The 27,833-nt window shown below is 39.0% G+C and overlaps 1 protein-coding gene across 2 annotated transcripts; it reads left to right on the top strand.

The window, feature by feature from the left end:
- Positions 1-593: 593 nt before the first annotated feature.
- On the top strand, positions 594-22,357 carry lsr (lipolysis stimulated lipoprotein receptor). Of its 2 annotated transcripts, XM_039806937.1 has the most exons (11): positions 594-796; positions 2,470-2,799; positions 5,624-5,743; positions 6,705-6,761; positions 7,967-8,113; positions 11,130-11,327; positions 11,527-11,583; positions 12,257-12,373; positions 12,484-12,766; positions 18,473-18,932; positions 21,577-22,357. In XM_039806937.1, exons 1-11 carry the CDS (start codon positions 757-759, stop codon positions 21,610-21,612), a joined length of 1,845 nt encoding a protein of 614 aa, XP_039662871.1. In that variant the 5' UTR covers positions 594-756; the 3' UTR covers positions 21,613-22,357. The 2 variants fall into 2 exon arrangements, with proteins under 2 accessions (XP_039662871.1, XP_039662872.1); XM_039806938.1 differs by lacking the exon at positions 6,705-6,761 and having other exon boundaries at positions 595-796.
- The last annotated feature ends 5,476 nt before the right edge of the window (positions 22,358-27,833 follow it).

Raw genomic sequence — 27,833 nt, 5'->3', positions numbered from 1 at the left:
TATCTATAATAAAATGTTGATTATTTTTTGTAGGCCTATTAATTGTCTGCAAAGTAACAAACATTTGAATACGTAGGCTAAGTAAAGTACAATTAGCCTGCCTCAAAGTTGTTGTAGGAGTAGTTATTTTCCACCACTGTAATAATATATAGGCCTACTGTAAAGTGCGGTACTACAGGGAAATAGTATGTGGTGAAATTTCAAAATCACACACTTACAGAAACTGGGCCACGCGCACGCGCACGCGCACGCACGCACGCACGCACACACACACACACACACACACACACACACACTCCCACGAGCTCGCACAAAGAGTTGAACATTAGCTTGCCCTGAAATCGTTATCAGTGTCTGGGTCGTACCAACTAGTGGGTAGATTAAACATTCCTTGGTCAAATGTCTTTCTTAGCGAACAAAAGAATGTCTACAAAGACATGGTTTTGTATTTCAAATGTTTATCCTGCTCTCATTACCCGGTCTTTGGGGTCAAATTAATCTCCGTCGACAAAAAAACTATTTACACACCCCTGTGTTTCGCAACGGTTGTCTGGAGGCTCACCTGTTTGTTGCCAGGCTGACGTAGGGCGTTCAGGTACTCCCCCTCGCCTCCAGACACAAAATGGAGCTGAAACTACCTGGCTGAGGAAAAGTACAGTTGCGCTCTATAGTATGCATAAGCTCAAGTTTTATTCGCGTATTTAAGGAAATAATTTTAAGATAAGTCGTCTGATACCTCGAGGAAAGGGCATTAACATGTTGTGGACGTTAATCATCGCCGCCTTTATGGCAACAGGTAAGTTGGCCTGTTTTTTATTTTTGCCAAACAGGGTGGGGGCCCTCTTCCGTGAAAAGTCCGTTGATAAATATTCCTCTATAGCTGCCCGAGTCTTTCTCATTTTGAAACGTGTGTGGTATTTTTAGTGTTTTCACAGTTTTCCGGTGTTTCTCTTTAATCATTATTTACTGCAAACCGGTGTATTAAGTCTTTTTTTTTCTTTTCAAACGACACATTTGAACAACCTTTTTGACATAGGCTACTTGTACTTTACTGGAGTATTCCCATTTTATTTTGTACGTATATACATTTCAAGAGGAAATAATGGAAAATGTATGTACTTTTTACTCTACTACATTCATTTGGCACTAGTCCCAAGCGGTCGATCCAAGTTACCTTTTACATAAAAACACATGATATGATGCAGTACTATGTATACAATGTATCTAAAATCGGTTCCACATTGACCAACTACAGTAGTGCATGTCTTTGTTAATGATAAAAACAGAATCATTTCATATTCAATAACATTTTGAAATGAGCCATTCTGCATTATGACTACTTTTTGATTTTATTACTACTTTTAAGTACATTCTGTATTTAAGTAACATTTTGAATTCAGGACTTTTCCTTATAATGGAGTCATTTTCGACTATGGTATTCCTACTTGTACATAAGTTCCATCCATAAGTACTCCTTCCATCACTGATAGTTTGTTTTTGTGGATAGCATTATATGTTTTTATGGCAGACAATAAACAAAAAAGAGAATGGGAGATAGTACGTGTCTTGTATGGTTCCTGAAGGGCTTTACATTTCAGATGAACAAATGGCTGGATGAGAGGAAGTTTGAGTCAGAGTGGGCACTCTGGGGGTGGAGAAAATGATAACCGGCTTCATCTAGTGGAACAGTTCAAAATCACCACAAACTACAGCCTTTAAAGTGGCAGTTAAATCAACAAAAGCCTCAGAAAACCTCCAATAAGAATCAAGCAACTTGTTATGTTAAAATAATGAGGAGTTTCATTTGGTTAGTGTCATTTACAATCCCACAGACTATGATTTATGTTCTTTGGTATACTTTTTTTTATGGCAGAAACAGTTATGCTATACATGCTATAATGTCTCATGAAAAATGAAAGCGCTAAACAAATTCACAGTGATATTTTTTATTTTATCAAATGTGTGCTTTTTGAATGTAAAAACTCTGTTTCTTTTGTAGTTCTTTGTTAATGTTTTTAGGAAAAGTTAATGCTGATTGTGCCCTAGAAACCACACTTGCTCCACATTTTGAGGTGCTTCATTTTTTAAGATTAACAATGTGCGAGAGGAAAGTCACAGCAGATAATGTTACTGCAGCTAAAAAGTGAGCAGCTCCAGTTACATGTCTTGACTATGTATCGAAAGTCTGGCGTAAATTATTCCTCTATTTTCAGAGCGTCTTAAGTAGGCATAGTAGTCATACTCTGCTGTAATGGTCAGGCTAAAAAAAAAAACAGCATGTCTGCGGTGACTCATCCCTCCCACTCTCAGTGATACTGGCAGTGAGGAAATACTGTTGTCATATACCTGTACCACGCCTTAGGGGTATTGTAGAGTAATTAGAAATGTACCCAATATCATAAAATGTATAATAATAATCATCATCCTCTACCAGTCTCATCAATTAAAATCTCCAGTATTTCTTTCTAGAGTCCACTATGGCCATCTCGGTCCAGTGCCCCACCAAGAGGTACATTGTCATCCTCTTCCAGCCCGTCACCCTCGTGTGCAACTACCAGACAACCGCCAATCAGCCTCCTGTCGTCACGTGGAAGTACAAATCCTATTGCCAGGACCCCATCCAGGCTGCGTTGAATCCCAGCAGTGCAAGCAACATTCTGTCTCAGAACAACCCCAACTACAACCCCAACATCGAGTGTGCCGATAGCCAGAGGACGGTGCGCATAGTAGCCTCCAAGCAAAGCAATGCTGTTACCCTCGGCTCGGAGTACCAAGGTCGCAAGATCAGCATCCTAAACGGTGAGTTGGTGAAAACTTACACTTTGAAATCACATTCATATGTATAGTAAAGAATGGGTATGATTTTTTTTTTTTTTTTTGACTTGATAGGTAAAATTATGTATGTGTGTGTGTGTGTGTATGTATGTGTATATATATATATATATATATATATATATATATATATATATATATATATATATATATATATATATATATATATTATATTATATTATATTTGCCAACTGTTTTGATCAATCAATTAATCGTTTAAGTAATGTTTCAAGAAAAGAGAGCCAAATATTTGACCATTTTCATTTCCCAGTTATGACGTTATAGTAAATGAAGTGAATTAGTTTTTACTGTTGGTCGGACACAACAAGACATTTCAGGAGATCACCTTGGGCTCTAGGAAATTGTGACTCACAAATTATGTGAATTGCTGGTTGAACATATGATATTTTACATAGACTTTGGACCAAACATCCTGAGTGAATGTATTTCTATTCTTTGCACCAATTAGTAAATGATAGTGAATCATTTAACCTCTACTCTGTCAGTAACTGTCTCTGTAAATTATGTAATACGCTAGTTTCTTATTACGTAGAGCTTTGTGTGGCTTGTTCCCACTTTCATATCTGTGCGATCAGCTTCTCAAACTGAGTTAGTATAAATATGTCCACGTGGGACTGAAAGCGTGGTTGTCAGGATGGACGCCACATGTGAATCAGGCTGTTGCAGAAATTAAGATTCAACATTCAAAGGTTTATTTGTCTCCTGGTGATATTTTAAATAAGTGCCGTTAAATGCGGGAGTAGCATACTCAAGGAACATAAAAAGAGAAGGAACATCCTGAAACCAGTGGATTGATGACGGGACTTTTCATGAGCAAGTGTCCTGTTCAAATTATTGTCCGCGGCACACTCTTGCCGGGTTGTTTTTCTGTAATGGAACCCTGCTTTCTACCCTACTGGGATGCGTACAAATGAGATAATCATTTATTTACAGGGCAGAAATGTGCTGATATACTGATATCAGCTTTTAAAACCATAGCCCCCCACCCAGTATAATGTATACTGCCAATGCATGTGAAACATCATTGTTGTTGTTATTTTTGTGGTATTTCTTTTCTTAGTGAATGTGACTGATACTGTTCAGAAAATCAACATTATCTCTTTAGCCCTTTTCAAAGTGCAGTGTTTTACTGGGCTGCAAAATGTTACCTGTGTCTGAGTAACAACCAAAATAATCTCAATAAAACTCGATCACATGCTGGAATTAATAGAAATGCAATATCACACAAAAAGTACAGTTGTAAGCAAGATTAATGCATTGACTGAGATGTAACAGTTATCAGTAAGGTAGGCTAGCTAGCTAGCTAGCCTGATCTCCTTTGAGGGGATTTGTGGTTTTATTGAGAAAGGCATGATCACCCTAAATAAGATAAGCTAAGATAAGCCTTTATTGTCTCCTATAGGAGAGATTCGTCTTTGGCATTCGAGAGAAACGAAATGACGACACATCGCGCATGAACACACAATAAACATACAGCTAACCTACATAGAAACATAATCATACATTATCTCATCCAGTGCTTCAATGAACATCTAATAAACCTCACACAGTACCCCCCCCCATACCTTTCCTCACAATCGCAGAAGAACAGAAGAGAACCCACAACACATCCTCCCCCTCGTATTGCACTTAATTTTGATAATGATTGCACATTTCCCGTTAACTCATGCTGTGGTCAATAACTTCTGTATTGCACAATGTCCAATTGCATAATACCATATCAGATATAGCATATATAATATTATATATATATATATAAATGTTTAGATATGATGCAGAAAGAGATAAGACAGCCTTGGTGGTGGCCTGGGACATAGGAAGTTTACAGCTCAGGCCTTGAAAATGAGCAACAGAATAATGATAAGTTATAAATAGGCATGTATAAAAACTTTAACATGTTAAAACGCTGCGTTAATGCTTCGACTTTAAAAAAAAAAAAAAAAAAAAAAAAAAAAGTACTGTATCAGCCGACTTGGGTTGTGATCTGCCTCATTAGGCCCAGAATAAATTGTGCCAGGGCTTACTGTTCAAGTTCCTGTGAGTCAGCCTCCTGTGCTCAGTGTAGAGTGTGGAGGGGTGTATTTTCCACTCATGGTGGAGCTTCTAACTGATCTCTCCAGATGTGTCCTCGCAGCACACAAGCATGCACACACATACTGCTATACAGTAATCTGAACAATCTTTGTCTACTACATGCCAGTTTTTTGACAAACACCCATTCTTCTATCTATTAATGGTTGATATGATTGGCTTATCTTTTAACAAAGACCTTACTGTTTCAATTTTCACTATTAAAAATATGGGAAACTTTCATTTTTATGAATTAACCAAAATGTCCTCTTTTTTTATTTTTTTTTTTTTTTATAAATGTTTGTGGGAAACAACATTTTTAAAAGTGGAGCGAGCAAAGTGCCTGGTTCAAAAGAAAAGTCATTAGGATCTGTCATCGTTCATCATTGTTCACTTTATCAAAGTTAAGTCAAGCTGAGAAAAAACTTAGAGCCCAGCAGTGTTTTCATTACTGATGACAAACCTAGTGAGGCTACAATGGAGTTGGATGGCAAAGAGGTCAATGTAGAAGAAAACACTCAAAAAGGCCAGAAATTTTTGCTGACATGAACATTGTTTCTTGTTCAAGATGTCAAAATACTGCAACTTAACAAGGATTATTATTAAATCCCACTGTTATATGATTGTAATAATAGTAAATAATAATACTGTAGCCACTTTAAAACAAAAACCAATCCTGTGGATCTATTGTTTCTCACAGATGCAGACCTGAATATTGCGCAGACGGCATGGGGCGACAGCGGTGTCTACGTGTGTTCTGTGGTCTCTTCCCAGGACCTTTCAGGAAACGGTGAAGACTATACAGAGCTAATTGTACTTGGTAAGTTGCATTCGTAGGCGTATGTGGTTGGGCAATGTGGTTCTTCTTTTTTGTCGCTATGTTTCCCCTTTTCTTCACTTTCCTCCTCAACAACACACATGATTACACATACAGATTTCAAATGGTTTTCAAAAGAGTTCCAAATTCCATTCAAACTTGGCGTGATTTCAGAAGTCACTAAATGAATACTGTTTGGGCATATGTATAGTTAACAGAGAGGCTACTTAGAGCTGTAACAATTCAAAATTTTGCTGTACATTTATTTGTCTCAGAAATAATTACTCAGATAATGTAACGTTTTGCCCAACAAGGCTTTTTTGAAGAACATTTATTAATCCGTATTGGCAAAACTACGTGGCAAAATAGTCATCACTGATTCTTTACTTACATTTTTTTTTAAACTCTATCCCCCCTTGTCATTTTTGTTGCAAGTGCCAGCAACTAACAATTTAAATAATAATAAATAATAAAAAAAAAAGTGTGTGTGTGTAAGTGGGGGGTGGTTATGGTAAGCAACAAAAGGTTATTTAATCAGCGGGTTTGTCAGTCAGATTTCATGCCAGAAACATAAGCATGCTCAATTTCTCTGGCTTGAGGCAGCTACAGCCTAGGATGTTTGGAGTTTCTATGGCAACAAATGACAGATGTCTCTTGCATAGCTTTAGCTCAACAGCCAATAATCACTTATATGATTACAATTTGGCATATCTAAGAAAAATCAACAACTACCATTAGCAGTCATACCACTTAGGTTCTAGCTAATGTAAGCAGTTAATTGCAGTCAGACAAAGAAACTGCAATTACGTCAAACAATTGCAATTCGACAATTATGTTAATAAATGTTACAGGCCTAACTTGCCACCAGCCTGGTTCTGATTAAGTCTTTAGAGTAATTCGTTGTAGCCAGTAAAATTAGACCAATATTATTTTAAGTAATTGTGGCTTTATCTTTCTTTCACAGAGAGAAAGTCAAATACTACTGACCTCCTGCCTGGCATTGACTTACTGGTTATGGAAGGTAGTACAAGCCCCTTGATATAGCTCAGTCATGTTTTAGTCCCACAGTAGAGGTGTATGAGGGAGGTTTTTTTTGTAAAGGAAAAGAGAAACCTTTCTTACACAACACGCCAGCTGCATTGCTTGAGGTCACTCAGTTTGAATTTAAATAATTTAGGCCGTAGAAGATTCCTGGTAAAGATCATACTCATCATAGTGCACAATTACAGAGTAGCAGCTACAGTATGACTCATCTTGAGAATAGGGGCCCTGCATACAACATCCTGTTGCAAGTGAAATGTACAATATAAATGAGACTATTCAAACCCAACTATTCAGCTTATGATGCACTTCACTTACTTACTTACCTTTCTCCATTCCCTCCTTATCACTCTCTGTTTCTCTTTCTTTAATATGGCTCCGCTCCCATGTGTGACTTTCTGTAGTCTGTAGCTGCCTGGTTGCAACAAAAGGGCACTCAGCACACATTTTCTTATCAGTGTACAGAGGCAAATAAAGGGACATTTTCTCCTCTCTCTTTGCTGTTTTTGTCTCTTGGCTAAGCTGCATGTGCTGCTTGAAATGACTTGCAGAGTGAAATGCCCCGGGTACAAGGACAAACCGGCTTTACTGGTTTGACAAAACTTGGGAAAAATACCCAAACTACCACTGCCAACATGCTTTGTTTGTCTGAACACTCAATTGCAGAAGTGAAATATGAGAGTTGTTTGCCATTATAAACATAAAGCAGCAGAGCACGGCCTATGCTCAGACCGACACAAACAACTGCTACATTCTGTTTGGCTGTTTTCCACAGATGCATTTACATGTCACTACCTGGAGTTTTTCTGTTTAATATTCTAATGATCCTGCACGTGACATAGGATGGGAACCTGATTCCGAATGGCTTGTTGAATCTCATAATTTCTGATTTGGCAGCCCACATAAAACTGACTGGGTTGTGTTATTTCACAGTTTGTGTGGTGTTAGGCACCCCAGATACCCAAATGTATGTGCACAAGCACTGAAAAAGTGAGTTTTTCATGATAAGTCCTCTTTGAAGTGCAATGTGTAAATCTTCCAATTGGATAAATATGAACAATTATGAAATTATTTGCTGGGCTTACTGTATGTTCCCTGTTAAAGGAGGAAAAGCATGTGTTGTGGATTAATAATATAAGTCTTTGAGAAAAATGTATCTAATGCACCCCTAATTGGCCCACACAGACTGGCTCCTGGTTGTTTTGGTGGTTATGGGCTTCCTGTTGCTGCTGCTCCTGATCGGGATCTGCTGGTGCCAGTGCTGTCCACACAGCTGTTGTTGCTATATCAGCTGCCCCTGCTGCCCTGAGCGCTGCTGCTGCCCACGAGCATGTGAGTACCACATGGAAAGCCAAGGAAATTGTACTTGTTGTCTTTCTTTTACTGCATGTAACCTAGAGCTGGCTATTGAACCTACATTTTTGGACTAAAATGTAGGGCTGGTCATCGTTCAGAATCTTTCGATCCGGTGCCAATTTCGATACCTCAGTTTCGATGCCGGTTCCTTAACGATACTTTTTTCGATACCAAATGTTTTAAAATCCATTTCAACATCAACAAAAATACATTAAACACAAAACCTTTATTTTTCACCTTAATTGTGAATCAAAACAGTTTAAATTTCAAATTAACACTGCTCACTCAGAGTAACACTAATAACACTGGTTGTGCTTTTGGATAGGGGTGTGCCAGTCAGACACTCAGGATTGGTATCACTCTGAACTTGGCCAAAAAAAAAAAAAAAGAAACCTTTTTGCCACAACATGAACATATTATAAATAATAATTAAATAAACAAATGACATTGTGTACAGGTTAATATTGAACTAAATAAAATGCTAAGGAGTGTAAACTACAACGACTTTTTAGTGCAAACTGCATAATGACACAAACCTTTAACAATAAATTTGGTGACTGCTTTATTGTCAACATTGAACTAATGAAGAACTAACTTAAGTGCAAAGGAATGTAATTGGATTGCCTTGTTGCTGAAAGGTGCTGTAGAAATAAAGTTGCCTTGCCTTACAACCTCAGCCTGTCAGTCAGTCATCAGGGCACAGCAACCACGGTTTGTTGTCTGCTTGTCTCACAGGAAGTGAACGTCAACAGCACCGCTTTCGCCTCGCCATTAATATCATATTGCAGCAAGTTTTGAAAAACTGTAACCATACTTGAAACGACTTTATCGGCATTGCCGGGACTCACTGTGAATTCAACGTGTGTGTGTGTGTGTGTGTGTGTGTGTGTGTGTGTGTGTGTGTGTGTGTGTGTGTGTGTGTGTGTGTGTGTGTGTGTGTGTGTGTGTGTGTGTGTGTGTGTGTGTGTGTGTGTGTGTGTGTGTGTGTGTGTGTGTGTGTGTGTGTGTGTGTTGCTAATATGCAGAGAGGACAGATAAGCCTGCGCTCAGACGCTTTTGGAATCGAAATTAGGCACCGAAAGATAAATAATGGGGAGTCTTGTAGAAAAAGGGGTCCAAGAAAAAAATAAATCAAAACACGTTCTAACTTCTGAAATACTAATCAAGTCTCAAAAGGCTTTAAATGTCTAATGTCTTTTGGTAATATGCACCCACACCTGTCGATCAAAGCTCTGGTTAATTGATTACATTTAACAAAAATGAAACACTCGCAACTGCACAAAATGTGGCTCCTAAAGTATGAAATAATTGTTTTGCTATCAGTACTAAAACTGTGATATGGTACTGGCACAAGTATTAAAAAATGTCAAACTATGCCCAGCTCTAATGTAAAATGAATAAAGGAGAGTTCATAAATCTTTCTGGACTTATTCACATCATGTACTGTACAGACATGAAAATCACTCACCTTTCTGTGAAATTCGCCGTTTTGAAACCAAAATAGGTGACCTACGTGAATCGTGTAGATTCGATGAGAAAATGTTTAAGGGGGGGGGGGATACAGCTCTATTTGAGAAAGTAGTTAAAACAAATGGCGCTGGGCATGAATAGAGGACAAGAGGAAAAGGGTGGAGACGGGATGCCGTTTAGCACTTGGTGCCTCAAATTGAGGGAGCCAGCCGGGTGCTTCTGCAGCGCATGTTGAAGGAAGATACTGGACGGCAGCAGGGGTAAGAAAGTGCTTGCTAGTCACAAAGCTTCGGTCCGTGCATTCTGTCATACGAGTAGGCCTACGTTACCGGCAACAACCGCTACCGCTGCGACTGTTCCTTTTACTGACCGACCGTGATACAAACAATACGTGTGTGCACGTTCATAGCGGATCATGATTTGTCATTAACTGCCTTGACAAAGCTGTCTGTTTAGAATCAGCATGGCAGGAATTTAAACATAACGGCCTTGTCCCAGAGTTTAGACGTCTATATGAAAAGCTAAACAATGCAACGTTTTTAATAAATGGGAATAAATATCAACCTGGACAAAATCATGAATGTACTAATTCGCTTTTTTGATGATGACCTGGCCAAAGTAGTAATGTTTAGTTTTCGCAATGATTCATTGTAGGATTATGATATTGTTGCAATATGTAAATCCACATTGACTCTTAATTTAACATGTGGTTGGAAGAAGTAAAAATTGATCCAAAACTTTTTAGTTTTTTTAAATTATGACTTTTATTATTGTGTAATGTCAGAAGGACTTTAACTGTTTGGCCAGTCAAATTAACTTTAATGAGTGCATATTGAAATATTACACTGTTGGTTGGCAAAAAATGCATCTCAAAATGCATCAGATTGATGCTTTAAAATATGGAATATTTAAAATTTTCTTCCGGGGGAGCGTGCCCCCGGACCCCCCCAGAGGGGTAATATCTTTCTCACCTTTTTCAACCCTGACCTGTTTTCATGCCTGACTGTAGTACTATACTTTGTGGGTTTTTATATGCAAAGTAAACAAATGTAAAACGCATACTTGGAATGTACCTAAATTTCACAGCTTACTTTGGATTGTTTTAGCAAAATTGTGGTGTGTGTATATTTATTGTGGTTAGCTGTACTGTACATGCTCTATAGTGTGCAAGGTAGATACAGTACAAACCAAAGAGTTCCCGAAGATTATACTCCATGAAACAATCTCTAATTTATTTAAGCAATGTATATTTGCCTTATTATTGAGAGTTAGATCTAACTCTCAACAAGAAATAAACAATTAAGCATATTTCCTGAACAGGGCTTCCTGCAGCAGAGGTGAGGTTGTCAGTCCCCCGCCCCCCTTTAAACTGTCTTTAAGTCTACTCTTAAATTCCACTGGCCTTCAGCAGTTGCTGTGTTAGTTTCTGTCCCTGCAAACGAAGACTTATGACATGTTTCTGCTGTTTCACATAGTCATGTTTTCTTTCCACTTTGAACAACTGTTGTCCATTATGTTGCAGTGTACGAGGCAGGAAAAGCAGTGAAGAAAGGGGTTATGCCAATGAGTCAATATGCTCCCACCCTATATGCTCCCAGTATGTATGCCCAGCCAGCATACGGTGGCCAGCCTGGTATGCCTCTGCTACCTCTACCAAACGGAGCTGGACCCCTACCTCCCCAGAATGGCTACGGTCGGGATTATGATGGCGCTAGCTCTGGTGAGTTTTTTTCCAGTCCTGATCAAATGTCAACTGATTAATCATTCCTGTAGCAGTTCTTATGTGTTCAACTTGTGTGGCCAGCAGTAACTGAAAATATGAATTTTATAATTACATGTAATCCCCTCCCTAATTTGTTGTAATGTTGAGCTTTGTTGAATTTGCTTTGTTGTTTAAATTTGCTGTGTTGTCTGTGCAGTTGGACAGGGCTCCCAGGTGCCTCTGCTGCGTGAACAAGACGGGGGAGGGGACCACAGTGAGTAAAATGAGAAGAAGAAAAAATCACTCAAAGGAATTTCAGTGGTTGGATTCACGTGTTCTAGCCTTGCCCCCACTAAACCTGCCAATGTAGGGATGTTTTCACACTTCAAAAAGTACATTTGAAAGATATGTTTCCGTGTTTCCACTGTGGTTTCTCACCAGTAGAGTTCTTGAAGTGAGTTGCCACCCGATTGTTGGAAACAAAGAAAAAAAGAAGCATTTGATATTTTTTTTGTGACCTATTGATTGAAAGTTTGTGCAGGACTCTTTTGAATTACACTAGTTTGTCTACTCATATTAGTGGTTGGGTGTGATTTTTAAATGGTTATTATATTTTATCCTATTTATTGCTTTATTTACTGTACTCTTTTTTTTTTTTTTTTTTTTTTGTCTTCCCCTGCCTGCTAATGTTGGCAGCACACTCTACTTTGCTACTGCCGGCTCTATAGTGCCATCATTCAGATCAATCAGTCAGACTTACAATCGGAATCCATAGATACCCAATGTAAAAGGACTCAGATCTTGACCAAGCCCAATACTAATACATTTAAAGGGGGCTCTGACTCCGGTGTGCAGGGTTTGCCTTGGACTGACTGTTATGTTAAAGCACAGTGAGCCACTGTATTTGCATGATGCTGAAATCTGACTTCCTCTCTTCTTCCCTTTAGCTCGCAGTGGGTATCGCATCCAGGTGGACCCCGATGGGAACGCCACACGTGCCATTTATTACATGGAGAGGGAGCTGGCCAACATGGACCCATCCAGACCTGGCAACTACAACCGCTGTAAGTGACTGACCACTTCCTGCTATTCTGACTTTAGTTTGCCTATCCTTTACCCATGCACCATTTTATTTCCTCTTTTGTACTTACCATCTCTGTTTTTCCCTCCTCAGTAGATAATATGACTGAAGTCAGTTCCCTGCACGATAGCGTGGAGGCTCGAGGCCGCGGGGGGCGCTCCCAGCCGCCACATCTGCCCACGGTCTATGACCGGGATGAAGCCATGAGCACCATCAGCAGTGTTTCCCAGCAAGGCCACCGCCGTGATGACTACCCGCGCCATGGTGGTGGGAACATGGAGAATCGTGTACGTGCCCGCTCCATGGACAACCTTGATGACATCGGACGGCGCTACCCACCACAACGCTTCCCAGATGAGCCCAGAGGCAGGAGAGGGTGAGTCTTATTTCTCTGGCCGTTTCACCAATATCTACCCATTTAGCAGTGGCAGTGTGTTATTAGTCACCAGTGAGGGCTACAGGCTCAGTGCCTTACACAGTAACAGGATTGTTGTCTAGCTTGGTGCACTAAGCTTTGACCCAACACTACTACTAGCACTATGATCCTTAAAAACAAAACATTTTAAGTTAAAACAAATTTAAGTTTTGCATGCTCCTTTTTGGTTATGTTGTTGCCATATGATCATCTGGACCAGTTAAGCTAGCAATGGCTGATATTAGACCAAATGTAATACTTAATTCACACTTGAGAGAACTTGTATCCACTGTGTTTAAGTCTTAATAAATACTGCAATTATTGAGAGAAATACAAACGGGGACAGTCTTCCTTGTGTGGGCTCTTGATTGGCTTCCCAGCTAATCATTCATGAATCCTATTGTTTTTTTTGCTGGGGTTAGGGTGCAGCCTTAGCTTAGAAATCTTGACGCACCCTAGCGACAGCAAATTTAATTTACAGCCAGGGGGGTCTTGGCACTCTCCGTTGACTTGGGAGCTGGAAAAACCAAACTCTAGTCAGGCCAATCACATTGTGTATAGAGTCAGTGGGCGGGCTGCTGCTGGGAACAGCGGTCTTCTGGAAGACTTTACTTTACTTGGAGTTAAGATTTTCTTTGAAAAAAGAACGGCACTGAAATCATTGTTTAAAAAAAGGAAGATGTGTTCAGAGTTTTTTGCTGACTGGATAAGGCAAAAGTTTAATCTATCAACTAGCTTCTCTACCTTCTTTGTTGCTCTGCCTGGTTGTAGCGCTATTGTGTGCAGAGAGAATTTGAAAGACAACCGTTTATCCCGCCCCTCGGATTGAGCCCTGCAAAGGTGTGTTCCCACACCCAACAACTTGATGTGGGTCAGGCTAGTGCAGCCTTATTTATTAAAGTGCCCATATTATGAAAAAATCACTTTTTCTGGGATTTGGGGTGTTCTTTTGTGTCTCTGGTGCTTCCACACACATACAAACTTTGAAAAAAATCCATCCATGCTGTTTTGAGTGAGATACAGTTTCTGAATGTGTTCTGCCTTCAGTCTCCTAGTGAGCTGTTCAAAATCGGCTCGGACTGTGACGTCAGTCCGAAATGAGCTTGCTAACCACAACCGTTAGCTCGTTAGCATGCTAACCGTTAGCATTAGCATGCTAACGCTAATGCTAACGCTAGCATGCTAGGTCGTTCTCAATAGCAAAGCACTGCTACAACACACACAAGTTCACCATAATCTACAAAAGAACTACTTACATGTGTGCCCTCATTTAGAAGTCTCCCAGCTAATCCTGCCTTGTAACTGACCAAAGTTGGAGAAACAGCCTTTCTTTTACTGTCTCTAGAGTTAGCTAGCTGACATGATCTACATCTGAACTACTGAGCATGTGCGAGTGCAATCAAAGATAGTACAGAAGAAGAAGATGAAAAGAGGTCTCACTCTGTAGCTAAAACAGAAACCAGGTGAAAAGAGGATCTGCAGCAGTGAGAGAGAGCTGTGCAGTACAACAAAAATATGGTGTTTTTTGAAAATTAAACCATGTAAACCTATTCTGGTACAACCTTAAAATACAGTTATGAACCTGAAAATGAGCATAATATGGGCGCTTTAAATGAATGTGGGATCAGGAGGAAGCTAGTGGAATTTGTGTTTTGCATGGCGGGGATGGCCTCTATTAGGAGAGATAATACAAAATAGATTTTTTTTTTTTTTTTTTTTTTTTTTTTTTTAACAAAATGCATATAAATTAAAATGATTTAATTTGTTCATTTCAAATATTTAACATAGTGTATTAAACTTGCTGACTCTGAATTTTGCTTTGTTAGATGTATGTATGTTGATGGTGGCCTGCTGTGCTGACATTTAGAACATTAGTTATTAAGTAGTACAGTGGATTAACGGCACGAATGGACAATTTTTTTTTTTTTTTTTTTTTTTTTTTTTTTTTTTTTTTTTTTTTTTTTTTTTTTTTTTTTTTTTTTTTTTTTTTTTTTTTTTTTTTTTTTTTTTTTTTTTTTTTTTTTTTTTTTTTTTTTTTTTTTTTTTTTTTTTTTTTTTTTTTGTGTGTGTGTGTGTTCCAGTTCATATCTTGGTCCCTATTCTATGAAAAAATAAATGTAACGGCTCCTTATCACAAATATTTGTTTGTAATAGGTAAATCATGTTTCTCATATTTGTATTGGTATCCACCTCAAATATCCAGTATCATTTGGGCAGATGATAGATGGTATATTAATATAGATGCAGCTTAGAGTACAGGTTATTCATTACTAGTTATTTGAAACGTTGAAAACAATACCCTGCACTTATTTTTTTTATTTTACTTTACTCATGTATGTATGAATATATATTTTATAATACTATGAGTCTATATATAGTCTATCATCTTAAGGCCCGGACACATAGAGCCGATAATCGGCCATTGGACAGTCTGGCTAGGTCAGTGACTCAAGTCTGTTCGGTGTGTTCCGTGCCGTCGTCCTTCAGTTTGGCCGATTTGACATGTATAATCAGCGGGCGGGCACTGTCGGCAGTCGGACTCAAATGACCCATCTGATTGGTAGAGTGCTAACCCGGAAATGGGGAGCGGAATGAACATCTGACGAAAATCTTTTAAACTGACCTTTGTTGAGCTGAAATGAAGACAGATTCAGCAACTGCATGGCCTATTTCTCGCTTAAAATGTTTTCAGAAACATGTTTCAGTGAACTATTTTAGTACAATATGAGATTGTATTCTATTGTATTGAATTTCTGGAGAAAACAGACCCACGTGATGCGTTCGTCCAATCAGCTGCCGGTTTCATTTTTTGGGCAACAATACAGATTAGCACCTGCTGTTATGGAGACGTATTACGTTTCGTCTCTTCAGTGTGTTCTGAGGCATTTTTTTTACCAACTCTGGGAAACTGATCAGTCCAACTGCCTTTTCTGCCGACGGTCGGCCGTCTGGTTGGTGTGTAAGCAGCTTTAGTGATCCGGTGCAGAAGTCCATGGCCAGAAGCTCAGTATTTATCTTATTTATCATATCTCTATTGTTATGTTTTTATTCTTATTTATGTCCTCATCTCTTACTCTTACCTGTACTTCTCCGGTGTTAAATTCACACTGCAGTTGCTGCTTGGACACCAGAGTCTCCATACGGGGATAATAAAGGTTTATCTTATCTTATTAATGCTATGAATGTATATATAATATATTTAGAGTAGGTGTATATTGTTTTCGCGACTATATTGCGATCTTGACCACAGGAATTCGAATTCTGCCTCATCTTTTCTCAGTTTTCCCAGAACTGTCTTTGTATGAGTCTGTGCACTCTGGGTGTGGGGCTTACCAGATTTCACAATGTATCAGACAAGACACAGGTGCTTTCCCTATAGCTGAGACATGCATCAGTGTAATAACAACACCACATGAAGTACCTGACTCTCCGATTTCTCTTTTTTTTTTTTTTTTTTTGTGATATTGATCCCACCATGGGGAGCAGAGCATTCAGTTGCTCTGCTCCGTCTCTGGAATTAACTCAGAAACATTGATTCATTCCCCCATTTCAAATTGCAACTCAAAACACATCTGTTTAAAACTGCCTTTTCCACTTGATGTCAGTTACTCTACCTCTTTCTGTTTCTTTATTTTTAAATGTCTTATGTATCCCTGTATGGTGTCCTTGAGTGCCGAGAAAGGCGCCTTTTTAAATAAAATGTATTATTACTATACCTGCATCACAGTAAATTATGATTTTTGAACTTATTTAATTGCTCTAGTTGAGTAAAATTTAGAAACCAATTTAGATTAGTATAAGATAAGTATGCAGCGGATGATTATGAGAAGTTTCGCAATGATTTTACTTCTCTTTTTCACTTCAGCTATTTATTATGTCCATAGCCACGTATGTCAACAAAACAACATGCTTGTTAACTCAATCATGATGTGGAAGTATGTCTGTGACGTTTTTTCCAACGTTATACAAGTAGTATAGTTATGGATTTAACAGATTATTAAAAAGGTAAAAAAAAAAAACGAATTGCTTACTGTAAGTTGAATTTAAAGAGACATATGGCAATAAAGAGCAATATTTATATATCGTTAGTAGTACGTATTGGATGATACCAAAGCTGACACTTCTGCTTATTATTATTATTATTATTATTATTATTATTTTTAGATATTTTTTTATTTTTATTATTATATTATTTTCAATAAGGCTTAAATTCTGTTTATAGTTTGAACCCGTTCTTCCATTGTTAAATGGGATTCACCAAAAATGTAAAAGTGTAACCTTCACTAAGGAAAGTGTAAAAAAATAAAAAAGAAATGGAGGGGGATTTCAATTCCACCAATCTTAGAACCAGCCAAGTCAGTGGCCTGGGTGGGGCTCCCCAAACTAAAATGTGACAACAAGTTTCGGTGGTTTAACGGCTGCCTACTAGATGTCAAAAATATTACAAGTTCAGCAGAGTTCAATTTAAATGGCCAGTCTCCTCCTGGGACTACTTTGTCTTGGGTGTGATATATTTTCTGTATTTGCATTTTTCCAAGTATGCTCGCTTACTTCAAAATTATTCAACTTCCTTAAACTTTTCTGTTGCCTTTTTAAAGCATAATCTGTGTTGTATGTGACTTTACGGTGGACATATTGTTAAGAATATTTACAAATGACGTGTTCTTAGATTTCTGAGGACGGAGAGAGGCTCGGATCTAATTGGAAATCAAGCAAAAGGGTTTAATAAAACAACATGAAAATGACAGTCAAGGCACAAATGTTACAATTACACTGTAAACAGCAGACTCCAACTGCTTCCCTTGCGGGTCACAGATTGAAGTCCTGATACATTCTCCTGCTCCCACATTTATTCCTGTACCTGCGTGGTTCTTCAAATTAAATCTTTCCCTATTGGTCAGATGTCTCTCAAAAGAAAAGGTGAATGTTCCCAATCAGTGTCTTGAGGCTACCCCCGGGTCACAGGATCTTATCGAGACGTGTCAATTGTTTCCAAACTACAGCAGTACTCGTTCTTTGTCTTAATCACGTCTGGGGATGGCTCCCCTAAAAGAGACAAAAGTTACCTTTCCTGTGGGGACAATGAGTCTCCTACAGTATGCTAAATAACAGCCATGACCTAATCAATTCTTTAGAAGCTACAGACGGTGTGAGCCAGACAAATACTAATTTGTGTAGTTACTTTATTAGATTTAGCTGCAGGCTACATTAAACATTGTTTTCAAAAACGTAAGCATAGTTTAAACTTTTTTAAACCTAACAATATATATATATTGGCCTGGATATTTAAAACTTCTGACCAAATTTTTATAGAGGATCTGCGGATTGTCAAAGGTTGTAATTTGTCAGTTGTCTTGTGTATTGCTGGATAAGAAACCAATATGGAAATGATCTGAAAACTATAAATCTCACCCTGTACAGAGTTGCACTGACTTTAGCGGCCTGCACACATTTGACAATGAAGCTGAAACTTCAGACGCAGTCCAGTAAGGTGACTTCTACAAGACATAGCAACCGGGTCCTCAGTCGTGGTTTAAACTGGAACTGAGGACACAACCGTGAGGTTTAAAGTGCTCTATGGAGCAGCTAATCTACTGACGTGATGGAGTAACGGCCCCAGTATGTCCCTGCTTCCTCTCAACGTGTGCTTCTTTTTTGTCTCTTTAGCTCGGATGATGGGTGGAGCAGTAGCGCCCGCAGCGGAAACGATCGCGACTTTGACGACCGCAGGCGTCGCGACTACTCCCCCGATGATCGTCGGAGAGGAGACGGAGGGGGTCTCCCAGGGAGACGCAGCCGCAGCCGTGACGATCTGATGGACCTGGAGAGGGATCGCCGGCCTGGCGCCGATGCCAGGGACAGGCGAGACGATTATGATGACAGCTTCCTGCGAGAAGCCTTGGAGAAGAAGAAGATGGGCGAGCAGCAGAGGGCGCGCAGCCGCGAGCGCCTGGACAGCGAGAGCGACCGCTCGGATCGTGGGAGGGCGCCACGTGGGCCCCCACCGCTTCCTCAGATCCCGCCCTCTGGACACCCTGGTCGCCGTGATGACTACCCACCTCCTCCACCTCCACCGTACAGTGAAGATGGAAGCGTTTCATCTTCCAAGAAAAGCAACCTCCGCAAGGTTAGTCACAGCAAACCGCTACACATTTACCAACACACACTGAGATGTTTCAGAGTGACTTAAAAGAAAAGTTCAAGATCAGGTCTGTCATATAGCAACAGTCATATTAACACTGAAACCAAGTTTAGTTTTGCTCGCTGTATTCATTCCTCCTGTTGATACTGTAAAGAATGATAATGCAGTTTCAATTAAAGTGATTTTAAAAAAGTCAACAAAAAAAACAAACATTAGTATTATATTCCCTCTCTGTGTTTCCCTGTTGAGCTGCAGTAAACGGACGGTAACAAAAATAAGGAATTTAGTACTAAACGACTTGATATCTACTTGATTTGAATAACCTGTATAGCTGAACCCTAATATTGGCTTCAGAAAAGCCTTAGAATACATTTTATGCATGGAGGGAGGGCTGTGGATTTGTCCGCCACCACTTTCATTGAAAGTGCATTAGAAAGGGCTCTCTTAAAGCGTAACTCTCGCCAAAATGCATCCTAGGGTATTTTTGTGAATGTACGTGAGTCAAACTTTAGTTTAAAAGCATATTTAGGACCGAATCGCCACTTTTAAGATTGACCGTATTCTTGTTTTTGGGTCAAATGGCCTTTTGAATGGGAGAGCTAGGGACACTCTCATGCTAGTCTCAAAATAGCTATTTTCGAAATACTAAGAAGGCTCAACACAACATGAAACTTTGCTTCAAGTATCACCAGGGGCTCTACACTTTAATGAAAGCATTGACAACATTCTTTGTGTGCACAGATTTACAAAAAAAGTTTTTGAGCAACTCACCGCAGCTGTTGTTGTTTCAGGCCACTACCACCTCGGCAGTCAAAACGAGTCGATATCCGAATGCGAATGAACAGACTCCATATGAGGCTCCTTTTTCAACTACAAGGTCAATATTGTTTTTCAATAACGACAAAACAACGACTTATCCGTGCATTTATATGGAACTAAGCTGTAGGAGCTTCCCGTCTTTACTCTCCTCCCTGTTACGTTGGATTCGGAAATCGATTGTTTTTGACTGATAAAATGGCTGCAGCCGGAAACAACATATGGAAACAACAAGAGCTACGTTGAGTTGTTCAAAACCTCTCTTTTTAGTAAACTCTAGGTACACAAACAATGTTCTCGTTAAGGTGTAGAGCCCCTGGTGATACTTGGAGCATAGTTTCATGTTGTGTCGAGCCTTCTTAGTGATTTAAAAATAGCTATTTTGAGGCTAGCATAAAAGTGCCCCTATCATTCCCATTCAAAAGGCCATTTGACTGAAAAAACGAAAATACGGTTAATCTTAAAAGTGGCGCTTCCATCCTAAATATGCTTTTATACGAAAGTTTGACTCAGGTACATTCACAAAAAGACCCTAGGTTGCATTTTGGCGAGAGTTACGCTTTAATGAAGTATGAACCGGAGGAGTTATTACAGCAAGCCAAATCTGTTCATATGGGCACCTGACTATTGTTTCAAGACAGACTTCAAAAATGATGAACCTATGAATGAGCGTCAAGTCTATGACACAGACATTTTTATTAAAAATGTTATGATTGTTATTAGAGATGGCCCAATACCATTTTTTGCTTCCCGATACCGAGTACCGATCCGATACCAGTGTGTCATATATATTTTATTATGTTTTAACAGCTGTATACTACTATCCCTGTATGGATGTTATATGATTTCTATCTTTTGTTGTCAGTCTGGCTCAGATTAAACTCTGTGAAACATGAACAAACACAAACCATGAATGCCACAGAACTTTCTTTTATGATGCAGTTTGACAGTCAGTTATAACGGAAAAAGAACCTAAATAAACTACTTTTAACGTAGAATTTCTTTAGGGCTTTATTACGTGGTATCGGGTCGGTGCATAAACTCCAGTACTTCCCGATACCGACACCAGCGTTTTAGGCAGTATCGGAGCCGGTATCAGATACTGGTATCGGACCATCTCTAATTATTATGATCAAAGTTAGGACTTCTGTGATGGGACAGACCATGAGGAAGCCACGTTATTTCTTTAGCCGTGAGATTAAAAGATAAGTGTGGTTCTGTATTTTTCTTATTGTAGACAAATCCGATGAAAAAACAACAATGAATTGATTTTTTACTAACCACTATTACCTGTGCAGCTTTATTGCGCATAGCATTATAACGATTATTTCTCTGTGTTATAAAGCAAACACATCAGTGAGCCACACCGTTACACTGGCTGACATGTTCCTTCATTATCATGAACATTGGGCACTGTAGTTTATTTAGAGTCAATTTGTGAATCCCATCCATCGACTGCCGCTTTAAGTACTCAAGGGCGCACCAAAGGTGTATTGAAAACCGTGCACTTTTTTATTCATGTTTGAGTACTTTTTACTCATTTTTTGTTTTCAGTTTGAGTAATGTTTGTCAAAAACTACAGCCGTTTTTATTTTAGGAAATTGAAATTCTTGAAATGATGTATTTGTCACCCTTCTCAAAAGATTGAGAGATTGACTAATGCTTTAGTCATTGTTTTATACATATGATATATAAAATATTACCAGCTTTATTCTTGAAGTCTTATTCAGGCACCTAACGTGTGATTAAATTAGGATTTATGTTTTTTCCCCAGTTTATATGTCAAGTTGACATTACTTTTCTTGCTTTGCAGAACGGAGCAGTGAGTCGAGAGAGCCTGGTGGTGTGAAACCAGCCATGACGTGAGCAACCTGTAGTTCTGGACCAGTTGATTTTTCTAAATCTGTAAATATTATTCACACTGCTGATTCACTGCGCTGATTTTTATATTTCATAATTAACAGTACACTTATCACAAATTGATGCTGAATGTGTATATATACTTTTCTAAACTGGGAAGAGGTGCATAGATGAAATGTTACGTGCCTTTTCATGTATAAAACATTGTGGCTGCCACAAGTGCCTTTTTAAGAGTGTACAGAATTTTACTTGTAGATCTGAGAGTCAAGTTGATAAATAATTCACTGTAAAGGTGTTTTACATCTTGACGAGTAAACATGTTCCCATCGGTTTCAATTTTTTTTGTAGTTTCAGTTAGCTGATAAAAGTACTGATGTAGATTTGCAGGGGTCTATAGATTTTTCTGGCTTTTTACTTGTGAAAATTTGTTTTTATAAGAAAAACTGTAAATTTAAAGGAATTTATTTTATCTCTGCTTTTTGCTTTTAGTTGTTCGAGTTTGCTCAATGTATTTAGAATTTATGTATTTAGGTGAACAAAACAGTCTTGGTTAGAATTTGTCTAAGTATTCGCATTTCATGTTAGGTTTTCTTTTTTTTTTTTACACAAGATTTCAGTTTTAACTTGCAGTATGTTGTACAGCTGACCAGTAATACACTTTGAAGCTGCAAATGTTTATTGTGATGTGATGAAACCTAATTTGACAATAAATGTCTCTATTGCCAGGCCATTTATTTGACTTGCAGAGTTTTGCCACTAGATGACACCATCATGTTAGTCTGTAGTTTAATGACACAGTAGATGTGATTCTGATTCTTCTGATTGGGATCTTGGGACATGTTATTCTCAAAAGTTGTACATTTGTTGCTGCTGGATGTGGAACAGCACAATGTTTAAGACTAAAACCAACTTTCTTCATTACTTGGACACTGAGTAAGTTCTGATTGTTTGTGACGGTCACTACTTAAGTATTTCCGGTCCTCTGATTTTGTCTGTTGCCAGACCCTTGAAAAACATGATACAACAATTCACTACTTCGTTAAAAGTTGCAGTGGAAGTAGGCCATCAGTGTTGGCACAAAAACAGGAACTGTGGTGCAATGTAACACAATATCATAAGAAATCTGCTATAAATACTTTCTTTGTGAAACATAAAATGTAAAAGTAATGATTCAGGCCTTGCCTCTGTGTGGGACTCTTCCATTCAAACAACACCACAAGTTACAGTGAAAGAAAAAAGAAAAGATCTAGAGTTGAGTCAGTACTAGAGTGGGGATCGGGCCGCATTTTTCTAACCGAATCCGGCCCGAGCCAGACAGGCATTAAGATATTTATGTCTGAGCCCGACGCATTTAAAATTCATTTTTTTTCCTCATACTAATGACGTTTGTGTGGAAAGTTGTTGGAGTTGCTTTGATTAAGCAACTGTAGGAAGGTTTGTTTTGGTGGAACACGTGTACGTTCAAAAGTTGTTTGTCGTTCAACAGAAATCTCAGATTGGACAGTCTACAGTGCATACGGAAAGTATTCCCAGCGCTTCACTTTTTCCACATTTTGTTCTATTACAGCCTTACTCCAAAATGGATAAAATTTAATTTTTTTCCTCAAAAAAAATAAATAAAAAAATTCTACACACAATACCCTATAATGAAAACATTAAAAACATTTGCAAATTTATTAGAAAAAAGAACGAAAGTAGTATTCACAGCCTTTCCTCAATACTTTGTTGGGGCACCTTTGGCAGCAATTACAGTCTGTTGGAATATGAAACCACAAGCTTGGCCCACCTATCTTTGGCCAGTTTCGCCCATTCCTCTTTACAGAACCTCTCGAGTTCCATCAGCTTGGATGGGGAGCGTCTGTGCACAGCAGTTTTCATATTCCTCCAGAGATGTTCAATGGGATTCAAGTCTGGGCCACTCTAGGACATTCACAGAGTTGTCCTGAAGCCACTCCTTCGATATCTTGGCTGTGTGCTTAGGGTTGTTGTCCTGTTGAAAGATGAACGGTCGCCCCAGTCTGAGGTCAAGAGTGCTCTGGAGCAGGTTTTCTTCCAGGATGTCTCTACATTGCTGCAGTCGTCTTTCCCTCAACCCTGACTAGTCTCCCAGTTCCTGCCGCTGAAAAACATCCCCACAGCATGATGCTTCCACCACCATGCTTCACTGTAGGGATGGCATTGGCCAGGTGATGAGCGGTGCCTGGTGTCCTCCAAACATAATGCTTGGCATTCACGCCAAAGAGTTCAATCTTTGTCTCATCAGATCAGATAATTTTGTTTCTCATGGTCTGAGAGTCTTTCAGGTGCCTTTTTGGCAAACTCCAGGCAGGGTGCCATGTGCCTTTTTATTAAGAAGTGGCTTCTGTCTGGCCACTACCATACAGGCCTGATTGGTGTAGTTCTGCAATGATGATCGTCCTTCTGGAAGGTTCTCCTCTCTCCACAGAGGAACCTTGGAGCTCTGTCAGAGTGACCATCGGGTTATTGGTCACCTCACTAACTAAAGCCCTTCTTCCCCGATCACTCAGTTTAGAGGGACGGCCAGCTCTAGGAAGAATCCTGGTGGTTCCAAACTTCTTCCATTTAAGAATGATGGAGGCCACTGTGCTTATTTGGACCTTTTTAAAGCAGCTGAATTTTTTTCTGTACCCTTCCCCAGATGTGTGCCTCGAGACAATCCTGTCTCAGAGGTCTACAGACAATTCCTTCGACTTCATGTCTTGTGGTCTGACCTGCACTGTTAACTGTGGGCCCTTATATAGACAGGTGTGTGCCTTTCCAAATCATGTCCAATCAACTGAATTTACCACGGGTGGACTCCAGTTAAGCTGTAGAAATATCTCAAGGCTGATCAGTGGAAACAGAATGCACCTGAGCTCAATTTTGAGCTTGATCGCTAAGGCTGTGAATACTTATGTACAAGGGATTTCTTCATTTTATTTTTAATAAATTTGCAAAAATCTTATGCTACGTTTATACATGGCCGGCTATTTTCATAAACGGACATTTCAACCTCTCGGTTTTCAGAAAAGTGTTCGTTTATATGTACCCGTGTATATATGCTGTCAATGCAGTCAAGAGCACGCCAGACCTGTATGTGGCAGTGAAACGAGAAGCTCAAGCCCACGTTAGCCAATCAGAATCCTGACAATAGCAACAACAGCAACCAATCACGTCCTCTTTCTCTCTCTCGGCTGCCTAAACCTCAGTTTGTCTCAGTTTACATGCAAACGTGCAAACGAAGTTTTCCAAAATCTCCACTTTGGCCGGAGTTTTTAGAAATAATCGTTTTCTGGGATAAAAACGGGGTTTTCGAGTAAATGAGAGGCCAAACCGCAGGAACATATCTGCGTCTTCCCTTCGTGTAAATGGGGCCTCAAACTTTTTTAAGTTGTCCTTATGGAGTATTATGTGTAGAATTTTGAGGAAAAATTGAATTTAATCAATTTTTGAATGAGGCTATAACATAACAAAATGTGGAAAAAGTGAAGTGCTGTAAATACTTTCCGTATGCACTGTAGCTAGCTGTCTGGATTCATCCTGCAGAGATCTGAGGAGCAGTTAACCATAGTCCTCATAAATCCACCGGAGTTTAAAATTCCAACAGAAAGAAAGCCGGCCAAAAAGAGTGAAGTCCAAATATAGACTACCTCTCTGACACAATCTCAGCATAAACAGTTTTCTAGTGCAATGAGGAATTATTGGGAGTGTGCTTGCTTTCAGTTTTACCACTAAATATAGTGGTTAAGATAATAGTCTGGCTAAACTGTCAGTTGTCTTGCCCTGTTGGACTTCATTGCCGTGACGATACCGTGTTCCCAGATCTCAGCCCAAAGTGCTTTGGTGAGTATAATAATGATATAAATGCTGGCCAAAAATATAAAATTAAGACTCACTTTGTAGAAATTAGAATTATCCTTTAATGAAACAATAATAATGTGTGCATTATAAAACCCCAAAGCGCCCCCCCTCTCCAATCACAGGTTCTGTATCCCAAAGACCCAATCTGCTGACACACAGAGAGAGAGGGAGGAGGGAGAGCTATAGAGAAAGCAAATGCTGAAGGAGAGAAAACGACTGAGCTCCTCACTGGCTTCAGATCATCTGATAAGGTAAGAGCTTTGCTGCCCTCTAATCTACTATTATTATTGATTACTTTGAGTTTTCCATACATTTGTATATCCTCAACATGCTGCTGGGTTTTGCTTCGCTCTGAGTCATAACCCTTGTTGAGTAAGTGGACTAATGTGATTATTTAGTGGCAACACTTAAGGGGAAGATATCTTACAGCAGTGTGGCGTGCATGTTGAGTGAATTATAGCTCTTCCATATAATTTTGTTCATAACGGTATGGCTACATTTGATTCTGTAACGTCTTAATAGATTTCAGCCAAGAGCGATAAACAGAAAATAAGTAATTGGATGTCTGTTCTGTTTGATGACTATGCATCATGTATTCATCGGAGTATATATGACTGGAGAAAAACTCCCCTTTTTCAAATATTTTGACTGAAGAAAAACAAACACTGGGTATCATATTGTTCTTGCCATGACAATGAATCACTTTATTATTTTCACATGTTAACTGACATTGCAAATACATAGCTCTCATTGCTTTATATCTCTGTGGTGTCAGTCATTGGACAAATACTGATGAAGTAACATTAAAACACAGAAAATTACTTGCATATCAAACACACTACAAATTCAAGCTACACACTGACAGTTGGAACACAATATGGGAACTTAGGCCAAGTAGGACACATTTGAGATTAGTTGCACCTTGGGGAATAAAATTCCCATGTAACACAGGGACAGCAGTCTGTTAGGGCTGTGGATATGAAATCCTGAATTGGGTCAATAATCCCTCATTGAGTTATAGAGTACATTTAAAATTCCATCACAATACTTTTGGGCATATAGCCAATAAGATAAACCATTTTAGCGCCTAATTTGAATTTTTATTAAACATAATAATAAGTTAGTACAATATAATTTTCACTCTGAAAGGAAAGAAATGTTTTTTTTTTATGGAATGTGTTTGTTTTATTATTACTGCATGTCCAATAAAAGGCCGAAGTGTTAAGTGATTTAGGTGAACTAGGTGGAATGATAAAAAGACAAAATGCAATCATTTCTAGCAGTTGTAAAGTTGTAAAAGGCAGCTGACTGCTTCTGTCCAGTGAAGTGCACAGAGGGACAATGGATCCATTCTCAGTGTGTTGTTCTGTCACCCGTCTCTGTCCAGCACAATCCCAACAAACCCTTAACCCACTCACCCACACACCGTCTCTCCCCCACACCACCTTCCGTGTCTACACAATAGTACTGTAACAGCATGTATGTGTGCATGTTTACACTGTGTATATTCTGGTGTGTGTTTTGTTGCCAGCTGTTAAAAAAGTCTGTTTGTGGATTTAAAAAGTTAGTAACACGGTCTACCCAGAGTCCCCAGAAATCAATGGTGGAATGTAACTAAGTACTTGTACTTTACTTGGGTATTTCCCAGTTATGCTACTTTACACTTCTTGGAGGCAAATATTGTACTGTTTACTTCACTACATTTATTTAATAGCTTTATTTACTAGTTACTTTGCAGATTCTGATTGTTACAGGTGCAACAAATCCCACATGAGAATGAAGGAGCTATTAATTAAGCCCAAACTGTGCACGCCCACACAGGTTCAAATAGCCAAAACAATTAAAATCACCTATGTGGGTTTACCGTGGGTGTCCAGGCCTTTTAAAAGGTTTTCTAAGCTTTAATCATCAGATCATTTTATCAAGTTAATAAAGAAGATTGTGGTGATGGTTAAAACCGAGTTGACTGTTTGGAGATGTGATGATGACCACCTTCTCTCAAGTGAAAGTCAGACACTTTGTGTTACCATTTATTACCATTCAGGCATTCATGGCTGTTGCACTGCTTTGTTCATGAACAACATGATGAAAACAGTTACGTGAAGAATGAAACAAGCATGTATTCGCAATAGTTCACATTCACACACACGCAACCTCCCAAACACTTGACCTCCATACTAAATCTCTGCCGGGGATGTTTTTGCCAACCAACGGACTGACGGAGGGAGCTATAGATCTGCTGGTCGCAGCTTAAAAGGAAGCTAAAGAGAAGTTCAAACCCTGCATACTTTCTTATCTCCGCACAGCTGACCAATCAAAGCTGGAAATGGGTGATAAAATTGGCGGTAT

This window comes from Perca fluviatilis, chromosome 7 (genome assembly GCF_010015445.1).
Source record: "Perca fluviatilis chromosome 7, GENO_Pfluv_1.0, whole genome shotgun sequence".
Taxonomy (NCBI): domain Eukaryota; kingdom Metazoa; phylum Chordata; class Actinopteri; order Perciformes; family Percidae; genus Perca; species Perca fluviatilis.
Note: the sequence above shows the minus strand (reverse complement) of the source record. Positions and strands in the feature narration are given on the sequence as shown.

Coding starts and splice junctions, on each gene's coding strand:
- lsr (XM_039806937.1), top strand. CDS start 757: ATGTTGTGGACGTTAATCATCGCCGCCTTTATGGCAACAG. Junction 11,584..12,256: donor AGACGGGGGAGGGGACCACA/GTGAGTAAAATG, acceptor TCTTCCCTTTAG/CTCGCAGTGGGTATCGCATC. Junction 12,767..18,472: donor GAGCCCAGAGGCAGGAGAGG/GTGAGTCTTATT, acceptor TTGTCTCTTTAG/CTCGGATGATGGGTGGAGCA.